This window comes from Leptinotarsa decemlineata, unplaced genomic scaffold (genome assembly GCF_025532065.1).
Source record: "Leptinotarsa decemlineata unplaced genomic scaffold, Ldec_3_MD MMD2_tig00002974_RagTag_RagTag, whole genome shotgun sequence".
Lineage (NCBI taxonomy): Eukaryota > Metazoa > Arthropoda > Insecta > Coleoptera > Chrysomelidae > Leptinotarsa > Leptinotarsa decemlineata.
The window spans coordinates 5913435-5928973 of NW_027412578.1; the positions used below are offsets into that span (position 1 = coordinate 5913435).

The following is a 15539-nucleotide window of genomic DNA, read 5'->3' on the forward strand; positions in this document are numbered from 1 at the left end:
CAATATTGAATTTCAACACTCAAATCGGGATCAGTTCCTGAACTAAACATTGACAACATGACGGCTCGCATTCTATTCGTCACCGTAACATGACACCAAATTTAATTTTATCACTCTTTAGCCATTCATACAACTCGGTTAGTAACAATTATCCAATACTTTTCGCCAACTCTTCAGTCCACTTGGATTAGTTGACAGCGGCATCATTTCTTTGTATTGGTTTTTTTGGCTTTCGCCGACACCGTTAACTATTCACCATAGCGGTTACTTCGACTATACCTACTTATGTCCTGCATTCTGGCAAACGTCAAACATGAATGTTACTTCAACATTAGTTGTTTGAATAAAAATTGCGAATTCAGGATTCTTAGATATGTATATTTTTGGTTTAGGAATATGCTGCGACTCTAGGGAGGAGAGTGCTTTTCACTCTCCTGGGGGGGGGGTATGAGTTTCCTTCCTGATGTGAGGGTCGAAAAGTGTGTTCTTTATAGAGGAGTAGGACGAAAAACATATTTTGTACAGTAGTTGCTTCATTTGGAGCCAAAAACTCACTTATGTCACTAGCTTGTATCTATCCCAGAAATTAATAGTAAGAAAAGGGCTAGTTTGCTCTTTCAAAATTAGAAACCAACTGTTAAATTCAAAATTTAAATCAGAATTGAACAAATTGTAAGTCGCAATAGTTTTTTGAAGAATTGAATAGTTCTTTTAGTACTCGTGTACGAGGAACAAAAACCTTGGAATGCAACATAACCTCAAATATATTGGAAAAAAATGATATTTCTGTACGTTTACTTGAATTATCCCAAGGGACTCATCAACTAAAACAATTCTGATACCAATTCACGTTCAGCATATAAAAACTTTTGTTTCTAGTAAAGTATTGTTTGTCGACTTAGTTGTCGAATAAATAACGATTAGTATCGAACTGGATGATTTCTTGTGTTTCAAGTCAGTTAAAATCCAACCTAGCACCCCACCAGGAAGGCCTCTGCAATTATATATATATAGTTGAATGGATTGTATTTGTCTTTGTGTATTATATTTTCATTCACTCACAGGTAGCTGATTTCTATCACGACTCGTCGAGTGGAAACCAAATGGATGTAGTTGTTGTGCGTATAATGTATCTTGAGAAGGAGGAAGAGGAAATTGACCTCGTCATCAACACTGATGCTGATAAAACATTATCCAGTTTCTGCAAGTGGCAAGAGAAAATAAATCCCAAAGATATCGAGAATCCAAATCATCACGATATCGCCGTTTTGCTCACAAGGTATTTATTCAATCTGGATTTATGGTGTTAGATGTTAGTTTTCACATGAAGAGAATTTATGACTATTACATTTCACGATTGTTCGATATTAATCTTGAGTTATATCCAGCAGCTTGCAATCATTCTAATGCGAGACAACGTTCATAAAATGACTCCTTTGGAAGGTCTCTTCATTGATGAACACACATACAAAAATATCCGTTTTCTGTTTCTTACGACTGAATGATCAAAAACATGTCTCTCTCATGTATGATCACGTATCAAATCAACAATTCCATTCAGTCATTCAAAAATACTACTTTCTCGTTGCTAGATCATTTATATCATCATTAGATGACCTAACATCGCAGTGTGCCGTAAGTTCTAGCTTAATTACTAGTATAATATTCATTGTTAGATGGTGATCTAGTCTCAGAGGTGCTAATATTGAAGGTCCTTTGAACTATTGATGAAGATCTCTTCTATAAAATACCTTGGGGTTGGGCCGAATTTATCTTTATTCGTTATTTGTCTAATAACTTTGCAACGTATTCAATATTTGTTGACATCCGTTCTGATATCGTCAAGTTATTGACGGTTCTTGTGTGACATAACTCAAGATAAGATGCATCAACGATCTAATTTTCGGAATATAAATGCTTCATTACGTTGGCTACTCAATCTTCTGATATTCTGGTCTTGCATAAGACCTCCAAACAACAACAGCAGAATAAATACTTCAAAATGGAATACGACAAATTCATCTCTCTCAACGTTGGTAAAACTACTATTTCTCTGACTGATACCACAAGACGTACATCAAACTAGCAGACGCTTGTTCTTCGTCAAGAAACAGAACCCTGCAACCCGCAAGGGTTCATTGTGGCTCACACCTATACACACATTCCTGGCCATACTTGCCTTCCAGGCAAGTATGGCCAGGAATCCAGATCAGAGACAGTCTGTTAAGTCTTCCTATGGAGGAAAGTCGTTTTTGGCAATTTGCTACCAATTTAGACGTTGCTTGGTAGGAGCCAAGAGCTTTCAACGTCGCTTGACTGTCCGAGAATATTGACTTGTGTATGAGGTTGGATTCTCCCAATCTCTCCGCACACAATTCAATATCATAAATTTCCGCTTGAAATATAGTCGCATTAGTTCCTAGACAGGGTGATATCTCTGTCCTGGGTCTGCGATTGAAAACACCTGCACCGGAATCGAAGGGGATTTTGATCCATCTGTGAACCAACAACTATCTGCTCTTAATATTTCCTTCTTCCGGAAGAGAGGTGAGAGGAAGTGAATGTTTTCAATTTCGATTCGTTCTCGATTATAGTACCGAAGAAAATTTGTTACTTCACATAAGTACTGATTATTATTCAAAATTCATGGGCTTCCGACCAGATGTGAGCATTTTTCACCTCTCAGCTATACTCAGCAATAGGATATGTTCTTATACAATTTATCTGAAACCAGGCACTCTGATATAACTTTGAATATTACAATTTCCTAGATATATCACTAGAATTCCAAATGATCATCAACGAAATGGCAATATATCGTCAGTTTGAAGAAACAGTTCATTCCATTGATAGTTGATATCGATCATTAAAAATATGAAAAGATTCAGTTCATATATTCCTGGCTGAAGATCAGTTTTCAGGAGCTGGTACACCAGTCGATTCAGATCCACTACCATGATCTTTCCTAACTATTTTTCTTCAGATGAATAGCTGTACTATTCATAATAACAACATTATATATTTTAATTTGCGTCAATTTAAATTTTTGTGACATTTTACTTGTACATATGCGAAATATTTTCTAGCAACTGATCTTTTTTTCTCTGAGTTCATACATAATCTTCTTTTCGTTTCATTTCTTGCCGTTTCAATTGTTGAAGGTCGAACACTTTCTTTTTGTTCTTTCTTTCAGTCTTTCTATCTGTTCTGTTTCTGTTTTTCCGTTAATCAGCTGTCGGCTCCATACGAACGACAACTCTCAGAAGTTGAGAAACTTGTGCGAGCTTAGGACTAACGGAGTCTTACCTTTTAACACGTTAGGATAATTTTCAATTATCTTTTACTGCTTTCTTGATTTTAGTAAAACTCTTCTGCATCTTTATTTGAAATTTTTTCGACACCATTTTCTCATTTAACTTTGTTGTCAGTGCTGAATAACTGATTAATTAATGAATAATGATTTCATGATTTATTTAGGTATTTCTGTTAAAAACGAAATATAATTCAGTATGGAATGAATAATCGAGACCCCATTAAATCTAATTCTCTTCAGATATGATATCTGCGCTGATGCAGGAGCAGATTGCGGCTTGATGGGTCTAGCATACGTTGCAGCTGCTTGCACTTCCAACGAAAACTGTGCAATCAATGAGGACGGAGGTTTGGTTCTAGGAATTGTAGTCGCCCATGAAATGGGACACGTGTACGTATGTATTTTCCACTCACTACAGAAGAAATTCGAGTGTGACAATCTCACCTCACAGTTGTTCTCTTCCAGAATGGGATGCTCTCATGACAAAGAAGGCGAGTCTTCCTGCGCTGCTCAAGACAAAGATGAATCATATTTCGTTATGGCGCCTTATGTCCACGTTTTCACAACGAAATGGTCTACGTGTAGTAGAGGATTCATCACCGCACTGTTTGAGTAAGGAATGATGATTCAAATATAATAAAAATATAGATTATGAGATCATCACTGAACAGTTAACAAAACCCCAACACGTTTTTTATTATACAATAGCGTTCTCGAGCATGTTCAAACTTGATTATGCTGGTTTGAAGGTGATTGACAATGTTTCGTGATGAATTTCACTAGTTCGGACTTCCATTGTCTATAAAATGATTTGAAATCCCTGAAACAAGTAAAAAAGAATAATTAAAAAGAATAGTTGAAAATAACAATTATATTAAGCAACAATAAACCTGAAATGAAATGATAGTGAAATAACCTACAAGTAAAAATATAATAATTGAATAAATAAAAATTAAAGGAATGCAAAAAGAAATAATAAAAAATAAAAAAGTGTAGAGATTCCAAGTCACGTTAGTTTACGACGTTTCGATTGTTGGTATCTACAATCCTCTTCGGGTGATGACCAGCCATTTTAATTATTCTTTTTTACTTGTTTCAGGGATTTCAAATCATTTTATATAATAGACAATGGAAGTCCGAACTAGTGAAATTGATTATGCTGACTATATGATGAGTATGAACACGCCCAATGAAGCTTTTGTTCAATGAAACACGTGTGGCGGTTTTGTATACCGTTAAATGGAAATCTCACAATGAAGTGTTAGTTGGATAAAAAAGATATTTGTAGATTTCCAAACAATCAACGAATAATGATTCAAGTTATTTCATTTTGATGGAATATCTCGAAAAATAAAAACTCTCATAGTGACCCCTTATTCCACGGTATCAAATACCATATTCTATAATCTATACAGTTGAATTTATATCTAAGCAAAAAATGTTTTCTCATCATACCTAAGGAACTCAAAAAAGAATTCAGGATATAACATACAGGCTATAACGTACAAAATCGGGAGGTTTCTTTTCATGAATAAACCCACCATTTGGACATGAATTTTCCCCATAGATTCTTGATCTATTGTGATATCTTCGATTTTGTTATGCAATGAATTTCTTCACTGCACCAGTGTCATCTTCTGAAGATGCCAAGTTAGTTAGCAAAACACTTGCCGAGGAAAAAAATTAGTTCTATGAAGTTGTTGGTGAGCTGGTAATCCTTAATGCTGTCATCACTTGTTGCATCAATTGTTGCATCAACTTCAGATTTTTCATTTTCTTCTGATTGCTTCTCAGTCTATGAATCATGGTTGATAGTTCCAGAACTTCTTCATATTTCAATTCTCTGTACTGTACTGATACACTGTCTAAAAATCATAGTCTTTGGACCTTACAGCCACATTCTCCTTTGAGCCAATAACTCTTTGCTGTCTTGAATCCTTCACCTCTCTCATTACTATAACAGACGTTAAATAATTTTTCAGTTCATAAAATAAGTGGGTATTCAGGATTCTAGTCAAGTAGTTTACTATAATTCATTGTCATTTGCAACTATGAGGTAACACATACATTATCTACAAATATTGTGAATGGTTATAGCCTTAGTTCAGATGAATCCTTATCCATCATTATGATATACCTTCCTGAAAAAAAATACAAGGTCCAAATGGACAAAATATTGTCTATGTAAGGCCTTAAATTCACCACTCTTTTAAAAATAGCTGGTTCGTTATATCACCTCAAAAATCTTTATACCTATACCCTCTACTTCAAGCTAATTCTCCTAGTCGTTAGAGTACACCTAGACTTGCTAGTGGGTACTTTTTATGCCATTTGGAAAACCAATTTTAATGAGTTTATTCAGTATCCCACTAATTGCGAAGAACAGATAACTATTTTTTGAAAGGATTAAAAACCTACAATCCACTTCAGTGCCATTATACTGTAACACGAAGTAGACTGATTCATTCTTTTACATTTCAGTTGACCAAATAGAGATGATGGAAATGTTCTTGAAGATAATCTGTTAGGTATTTTGTGTTTCCTTCTTAATTTCTTTAATTTTTGCAGAAACAGCCTTGGCGATTGCCTTAATGATGAACCCCAAACATCTCTTTATGCTTATAAATATGCCCTTCCTGGCACAATCTATGATGCTGAAGCCCAATGTGATATTCAGTTTCCTGGTTCTAAGTTGTGTCATACAGACGAAGACAAATTTTGTGAAATGTTACTTTGTCAAACAACTCCGGATTCTTGTTTATCAGATGAGGAGCCTCCACAAGATGGTACAAAATGCGGAAAGAATAAGGTGAGTGATATTTTCTTATATTTTTACAATTCCTGTAGTAACACTCAGTGATTGTACAAATTGTCGATGATATTTTTCTGTTTGTACAATCGATACGTGTACTAGCCCTATACACACTGTGCAAGCAGTGATGTTTCGTGATGAATTTCACTAGTTCGGACTTCCATTGTCTACTATATAAAATGATTTGAAATCCCTGAAACAAGTAAAAAAGAAATAATTATAAAAGAATAGTTGAAAATAACAATTATATTAAGCAACAATAAACTTGAAATGAAATGATAGTGAAATAACCTACAAGTAAAAAAATATAATAATTGAATAAATAAAAATTAAAGGAATGAAAAAAAAAAAAAAAGAAAATAATAAAAATAAAAAGTGTAGAGATTCCAAGTCACGTTAGTTCACGACGTTTCGATTGTTGGTATCTACAATCGTCTTCGGGTGATGACTGGACTGATTCCTCCGAGAGATGACTATTTTATAGGCCGTTGAAATACTTTCACTTTCTCTACTTTCCATTTTCCGCTTCACTGATTCCGTGAGAGATGACCGTTTTGGCGGGAGTTGGTCATTCCTTTAATTTTTATTTATTCAATTATTATATTTTTTTACTTGTAGGTTATTTCACTATCATTTCATTTCAGGTTTATTGTTGCTTAATATAATTGTTATTTTCAACTATTTTTTTTTTAATTATTCTTTTTTACTTGTTTCAGGGATTTCAAATCATTTCATATAGTAGAAAATGGAAGTCCGAACTAGTGATATTCAAGCAGTATTTCGTTATTCAAAGTATCGAATGCAGATCCAGAGACAAGAATCCATATCTATGGTCCGAATTGAATTTAATTTGAAGGAATTGTGTTTACTCACTGATGAGCGCTAAAGTAACTCAGAATTTGATCCATACAAGTGATTATTTTTATTTCAGTGGTGTTTTCACAAGAAGTGTATAGAAGTGGGAGAGCGTCCTGAAGCAATCAATGGAGGATGGGGTTCATATGGTTCTTGGTCTAGTTGCTCTAGAACATGTGGAGGAGGCGTGTCAATATCTCAAAGAGAATGCGACAATCCTGTACCGCAATATGGAGGAAGATATTGCCTTGGAGAGAGAAAAAAATATAAAATATGTAATAAAGATGTGAGTAATAAACAAAGAAAACTGTTTGAGATTATTGGACTGGCTGAAATACTCATGTCTAAGTAATCTAGAATTCAGCTTTGTTGCTATATTGTTGATATACTGAATGAGAGTGATACCTTGTACTAGTTTTTATTTTAGCCCTGTCCACCGGATCAACCATCTTTTCGAGAGGTCCAATGCACGGAGCACAATGAGAAACCGTTCAATGGAAAATTACATACCTGGACACCACAGTTTGAAAAAGGTAACATCTATACAACGAACAATGTTAGAAATATTGATATGGTGGCTGTTTGATTAGGTTTATCCATATTAAAAATCGCACGTTGAAAAAAATGAAACGTCGTTAATCCTTAGTTCGCACAAGTTCCAACTTTTGAGGGTAGTTGTTCATTAGAGGACAACTGCTGGTTTTTTTTTGTACCTTGGGAGCTATCTGACTTGTTCATTTAGTCCAAGTCTCCAGAAAACACTGCAGCCTGTCCCTTCGTTGCATAATCTGCAGCTGAGGTCTCCGCTGTACATACCCATTTTATTCAGGTGTCCTCTAAGCGGACAATGACCGGTTAGTAACCCTGTAATTATTCTAAGCCGATCCCTACTATATTGAAGTAGTTCTTCGGTTCTTTTCTCGGACGGTTCCCAAATGAAGGTTCTACTGTGTTTGTTGCCAGGTACTCTTCTCCAGAAGCACACAGAGTTGCTTCTTATTGGTCCATGTCCTAATCTGGTTCCGTACCAATGATTTTGGTACACCCATAGCTGGTTCAGGTCCTGTATGTGAAGTTGACGATCCACGTCTAGCGCATTCATCAGCTTTATCTTTACCTGTGATTCCTGAATGCCCTGGCAACCAGTACAAAGTTGATTTGTTCCTGTTTGCTAGTTCATTCAGTTGTTCATGGCATTCCCAGATCAGTTTGGATGTCACCTTCTGGTTTGTCAGACCCCTAGTGCGCTCTTGCTGTCTGAAAAATACTGATCCGCTCATTTCTTTGAAGTCTCAGTTTAATAAGCCTTGAACACTGCAAGAAAGCATCCATTTTCGCCTGAAAGACGGACGTGTATAGTCCTATCGGATAGCTGTAGTTTAGATATCTATCCGCTCGGTATATTCCAGCTCCCGTTCCATGTTTGGTCTCCGATCCATCTGTATAACAGGTGTTTCTTTCAAACATGTTTTCGGGATGACTAATGGTCTTCCACTCTTCACGACTTATGATTTTGGCCGTGAAGTTTGTGTTAAAGGTGTACAGTGCTATTTCCGCTTTCCTCTTTATCCTGTTCAAGTGTTGGTTCCAGGTCAGTTTGGACTCTAGGATTACTCCTAGATATTTCTCCCACGACACTTGTATTTCTTCACCTCGAAGTTTTAGAGGTCTGACACCCTCCGTTTCAGTCCTCTTGATGAATGCTACTATGGTCGATTTGGATGGGCTTATGTTAAGCCCTTATCCGTCGGTCCAGCTTATTATAATGTTCAGGGCCTGCTGTATACATCCCTTCACTACATTATTGTATTTACCCTGGACTAAGATGACTAAGTCGTCTGCATAGCCCAGTGCTTTATATCCATTATGGTCCAAGATACATAGTAGCTCGTCCATTACAAGATTCCATAACAGAGGGGACAGCCCCTTGCTACCCGGGCCACGACTGTTTCCCCCATAATAGTTGTATATACCAATCTTCCCCTAAGCATGCAGTATATCCACGACTGCTGGTTAACGAAATAACATATTTTCAACAGATTCAATAGAATTTGAATAATTTTGATATTATTTTTATTAGTTGTGTACAAATGAAAAGAATGGTATTAAGTTGTGTAAATTACAAAGCTGTGAATAATCAGTCTCAAGACCTTCACATTTCTTCTCCCTTCTTTAGATTACATTTTGTTCACACCAGTTTAAAGTTACCTACACTGTAGGATAACGGACTGACACCTATCAGAAAACAATTACTTCCTGATTTATACCACGAAGGACGTTGGATTATACACGACAGGTGTCAGTGCAGCATTCTTCACTGAAGTCATTCCTGCATATGCTGTTGGCGATATAACTTCCGGGATATATTTACAATGTTGTCAGTCCATTATCCTACAGTGTAGGTAATTTGAGGCTGGCCTGAATGAATTGTTCAGATAATTTGAATCACAGCCAGTCTTCAAGTATCCCCACAATTTGTGTATTGTCATCGGAGAGAAACTCAAGATAAATTTACCTATGAAAAAGCTAGCCACTCGCGTCAGTGAAACGTTAGAAATTCAAAAAATCGAGCTTTCAGATCCGAATGAAAATAGTGACACAAAAGCCTTGGCTGCGAAAGCAAAAGCAATTAGTCAAATCAGTATTGGATTATTCCTCACGATGATACTCTGAAGCTATGTACACCTGAAAGAAATAATGTCGAAGATATAATTTCCTAATCTTCTACTAATCTGATCTGATCGGAAAATGACCATTCTTGACGATAATTCACTTTCAAAACTTTCACGATCATTTTCGAAACTTTTATCTGTTCCAGATGAACCCTGTGTTTTGTACTGCAGCAATGAGGAAAATGCTTATGCTAAACTGGAACCACGAGTCAAAGATGGAACATCTTGTAAAACCGGAACGAAAAATAGGTGTATCAGTGGAGTATGTCGTGTGAGTATTTCAGTATCAAGAATCATGTTTTCACTTCTACCAAGAAAAGTCTTACGAAAACAATTATTGAAGCAAAATGTTTGAAAGTTATTACTCGTTTTCATTGATAATATTTGTCTCGAAATGAATTGGAATCGAACGATAAAGAAAAAATATCTTTTTCTGTTTGTCAAAAACAATGGTTTTTCCATGTAACATGTTTTGTATTTCATCAGTTCGGACTTCCATTGTCTAATATAATATAAATTGATTTGAAATTCCTGAAAAAATATTAAAAAGATTAACTAAAAATAACAATTTTATTTGAACAAAAAAAAAAAACTGAAATTACAAAGAAATAACATAAAACCAAACAACAACCAAAAAAATTAAAATTGATAAAAATTGAAATATTAAAAAAGCTGAACAATTGAAAATTATTAAAAAGATTCCAAATCAAGTTATGTCACGACGTTTCGATTGTTAGTATCCACAATAGTCTGGGTGATAACACGTTTTATTACGCAAAACATATTTGGAAACTTCTGATTATCGAACAAAGTTCTCAAATATGCATTACCCCACACCGTGGGTTAAGTGATCATTGGGTCTGAGAATCATGTGTCATGAGTAAGCGCACATCCTTCTGTGTTTGTCCAGCTGAGATTTCTGCCTCAGTGCGGCAAGCCGGCATGAGTTTGAAATTTGAGAGTAGAGAGGGCATCAAACCACCAAGGACTCCAGTAATCAGAACAACCATTTCGACAGAGTGGTCCGGATAGTCTGCGGAGATTGTAGAACATATCTCGATATATTATTCGTTTTTCCTTCTGTCTTCGGTGGTATCTTTCTCGCCAGGAGCTGAAAACTCCACCACAAATATTGTCTTGATCTGGTGGTCGAGAAGGACTTCATCAGGCTCATAGAAATAGTTCCAATGAATTCGGCACTTGTCGTTATCCACACGGATTCAATATCTCCTAGAGCGTAGAACAACACCAGTGTCTCATCAATACCGTAAGAGTGCCGTAGGAGGTAATGGAGCATCTTTAGTGCCACGTTATATCGATGGATGTAGGCCGAGACCGCATATGCTGGTCATGCTGACAGCAAGTGCATCAGGCAGACCCTGCACTTTGTGTCAACAACTCTATGTCCATCACGCGACTTCGGTAGACTGAGGCGTTGAAAACACCATCCTAGCATATCATGATGAACCTCTCAGTTTCCGACTTCAGTCCATTCGACCTGAGAAAAAAGAAGGTCAGGCGCTTCAAAATTTTTAATATTTTTGAAGGAGACCACATACATTTGCTTATTCTTGTTATCATTATCATTATTTCTATTTGTGATTTGCTCGTAAAAAAACATGGTGTGCTACTCGTTCAGATAACCCATTTCACACTCGTGTGATTGTGGCACTCGTATTCACTCATGCCGCAAATCGCACACAATATAATATGAAATAGGTTACTTTCTGCACTTGTTGAACAATACAATTTTATGCATCTGATGGAACTGCTGTTGAAACTCTGCATGAACAGATGACATGTCTTGAATGATTAACAACTTGAGCATGTTGTGATCTGACCATTTGATGTTTCTTGAAAAATAGATTTGAACTAAAGGGAAAAGATAAAGTGCTCAAGATATGAACAAAGGAATTTCAATAGTATGAGTGATGTGGATTTTTTTCAATAAATAGTGAGGATTGATATGTACAATGAATAACATTGGTTTCAAGTTGGAACCCTCCGATATTACCATTGTTATCGACAAATTCTCAGAAGAGACTTGTTTTGAATCATTTTCATTTTTAAATAATTGACACATATTGGATCCGATTGTTTAGAAAATATGTGGGTTATTTATGTGCAATATCTCTAATACCATATTGATCCAGAATATATAAGACAAGAGAACTGATAAATTAACATAGTTGAATATCCTGATCGATTCATGAAATATCAATATCATGAATTGATGTGCTATTGTGTCGTATGGTGAAAGATATTGTCTACATATTTTATCATTTCTAAAGATCATTCAATATCTATTCATGCTAAAAGGTGAATCTGAAACTTTTGACGTGGAACGAATCCAAAACGAGCACTTTTCCAAGTCACCAGAAATGCAATACTCTTCTCGACGCGTACTTCACTAATCAAGACAGCGAGTTCACTAGATGATGACGGTATCTTCTGTCATTGATGCGGTTCGCGTGTGAATGGGGTGGATTTTCGAGAAATCCTGCGGGTACCGCCCCTCAGCCCACGCTAACCTGCCCTCACTTTAGCTTGCTCATATTTCCACTGAGAGTGCTTTGGTGGCACATGTGCCCCTCCTGACCTACCAAGTCGATTGGGTACATCGTCCCTTGAAATGGCAGGCCAAGATCCTGAGCTCGGATACTAGTATCTCCACAAGCCCCGACACCTCGAACGCTTGGATCAACAGAAGCAGGCGGAAATCACGGAACAACGACAACTGTCCAGAGTCCCATTGAGAGGCTGCATGTGCCCATGATTCACGTGTTCCGTTCCATTCACCCGCTAGCGAAACCTTGCCCCCAAGTAGCCAACGCCAATGAAGATGAAGGCTCACTAGCCTCCAGCCTTTGTGTCACCCTAGAACTCATGTTGAGAAAGTTCCCTTTCCGACGGTTGATGAGTAACCGTCGAGGACTCTTTCGAGCGACCTCTACCAAACGTCTTATGTCGAAGACGTCGCACCCGTTACCCGTGTAGGTTCGGGATAGGGCGGTTCACCAACAATATTTGGGTGTCTCCTTACATTACCTCAAGGGTAACTCATCTGAGGAAAGCTATCTTTCCAACGTAATCTTCGAGGGGCTCTTGCGAGACACCTCTACCACACATCTAACTTGAAACCGGCCAATGCCTGTTACGCGCAGATGCGGAATTTAGTAGTTGACCTATAACTTCATTGGGTGAGCGCCGTGTGGTCTGCGCCGGGGGCCTGTTTCTGAACAGGAGATGGAGGCTTCATTTCCTGAAGACACCAACCAGATGATGACTTCATCAACTGAAGACACCAACTTGGTAGGTGAAGAGCGCGTCTAGGTGAGTATTGCATTTCTGGTGACTGGAAAAAGTGCTTGTTTCGTTCAGGAATTCTTTAGCTATCTAACATCGTGTTTTGTGAGAGAATTAAAAAATTGGGCTTTCTGAAAAATTTTGAAAATGTTTGTGTTCACATCTTTTATTCATGAGTAGAATTTCAGATACATGGTTTACATTCCACCACATGATACAAATATCTGTCATAGTCAAAGAGCCGGCGCATTTCTGGGAATGAGATCTTTTGATCCCACATCAATTTATTGCACGGCTCGGGCAATTTTTCACCAATAATTACCCCATAATTTACCTGTTTGTTTCTTCAGAAAGTCGGATGCGACTTTCAGCTCGACTCCGACGCTGTCGAAGATGTATGCGGAATTTGTAATGGTGATGGAACGCAGTGTAAAATTATCGAAGAGGTTTATAAAGATACCGGCGCTCGTGGTGAGACACTTAAATTATATTTAGTCCAGTTCGCAACTGCCATTTTGTCCGAAAGCAAGATTGAAAATCAAGATTGAAGTGTCATCCGATTCGAAAGGTTATCTGAAAACTTAAAGAATGTTTTGAAGAGAGACTGACAAGGTTACAACAAATTCAAATTGAAGATGTTTTCAGTGATCCAACATTGTTTCAATGTGGGGTTCCACAAGGTACCATGTGTTTATTCAAAGAAAAAAGAACATTTTGATTGAAAATTAAATATGGAAGTGAACAGCGGCAACACAAAAGCAATGAAAATATAAACTATTTGTTATAGCTATCCTTCATTTCACTATTCAATATACAGGGTGTAACTGAATAAGTGTAAAACATTCAAGGAGGTGGTTCCTCATCGAAAGAAAGATAGGATCTTTCATAGGATCTTTCATCCCTTGTTAAGATACAGCCCCTTGAAGGGGGCACATAAAATTTGTATAACAATTTTTTTCACAAGCACTAAAAAAGTTACAATATTGAAATCAACCTGATGTTTTGTACTACCAAAAAGACACTTAGCCAGAAATTTATTTGGTTTACCCCATGGTTGTAAGGGATGGAAAACGCAACCTCTAAAATTTACTTCCGAAGTAACTTTTTGTCTCATTATTTGTTCACCATTCAAAAATTCATTACCTATAGCCTGTTTGATTCTAAACAGAAAATGTCTTCTGAGTTTTTTGTCCAAACTAAACCAGTTCACAGCAAAACATTATTTTAGGAACAACTACAGAGATACATCGTCATAAATGCGAAAATACGAAACTAATCTATCTAGTAGGTTGCTAGTAGCGATAGTGACAATTAAATTGGTATGACGCTGTCGGTCTGTGAATTTTCGAAATTGAATCAATACTAATTGTGTGTTGTTGTTCTGTTCTTGATTTGTTACTTCAATAATTAACTTGTTATTAAAATAGCATACACAAATGTGCATTACGTTTACGGTCTGTCGCAGAGGAATGGGTTAGAATCTTCTAGAAGATATGCTGAAATGTATCCTCAACGGCAGCATCCTTCGCATTGAATATTTGTTCGACTTCATCAACGATTACGAGAATATGGTTCATTCGACAAAAGAACGCAGGATTGTGGTCGCCATCGAGAAGTACGAACACCACAGCTTGAGGAAGCATTACTTAATTTGATTGAAGAACAACCTACTACCACTAACAGAAAGATTGCTTTCCAGCTAAATGTTGATCATATGACGGTATTTTGAATTTCAAAGGAACAACTTTTATACCCTCACCATCTGTAACGAGTACAGGCACTGTTACCGCGAGACTTTCCGAACCGTCTTGAATTTTGCAATTGGATGCTTGAAATGATTAGAAGAAATTGTGACTTTCTAAAGACGATAGAATTCACAGACGAATATAGTTTTTCTCGGGACAAGATTAATAACTTTCATAATTAGCACATATGGGCTGATAAAAACCCTCATGCTACTGTCGAAACTAACCATCAAGAACAGTTTTCTCTTAACGTGTGGCTCGGAGTTATTAGGGATGATTTAATTGGGTCTCATTTTCTACCTCCTCGATTAAATGGTGAGGCATACGTTCAATTTTTAAGATAAGTGCACCCAGTACTGCTGGAGGAAGTTCCTTTGGGCGTCAGAAGGAATATGTTTTTCAAGCATGATGGGGATCCCGCCCATTTAGTCAAGTAGCACGTCAAATCAGTGGATATGTCGAGGAGGACCACAGAACTGGCCCGCTCGATCCCCGGATCTCAATCCTCTCGAATTCTCTATTTGGGACCATTTACAGTATTTGGTTTATCATACTCCTATTCGGGATGTAGAGGACTTAAGAAACCGCATCGTCGATGCGTGCAGGGTAATCAGATAGTTTCCAGTAATATCTGAACAAATGCGATGCTCAATGCGCCGACGTCTAGACGCATGCGTAATGTCTGAAGGTAGACATATTGAACATTTACTATGATTTCTACTTGTTGTGTGTTTTGTTATTAATAAATTAATTTTGTTTAATACCCTTTGATCGTTCAATGCAGGTACTAACTACAAAATAACAATGAATCCAGTTCGCATTTATCACGATGTATC

At 36.9% G+C, this 15539-nt stretch overlaps 1 protein-coding gene across 1 annotated transcript in view; it reads left to right on the forward strand.

Moving 5' to 3' along the window:
* The window catches only part of LOC111514837 (A disintegrin and metalloproteinase with thrombospondin motifs 12), a 99491-nt gene that overhangs the window by 33230 nt on the left and 50722 nt on the right, over positions 1–15539 (forward strand). The window contains exons 4-11 of the mRNA XM_074177345.1: positions 1065–1279; positions 3554–3703; positions 3779–3925; positions 5882–6122; positions 7057–7266; positions 7408–7513; positions 9799–9923; positions 13309–13429. Coding sequence (XP_074033446.1) covers positions 1065–1279; positions 3554–3703; positions 3779–3925; positions 5882–6122; positions 7057–7266; positions 7408–7513; positions 9799–9923; positions 13309–13429 — 1315 coding nt within the window. The remainder of the gene's footprint in view (positions 1–1064; positions 1280–3553; positions 3704–3778; positions 3926–5881; positions 6123–7056; positions 7267–7407; positions 7514–9798; positions 9924–13308; positions 13430–15539) is intronic.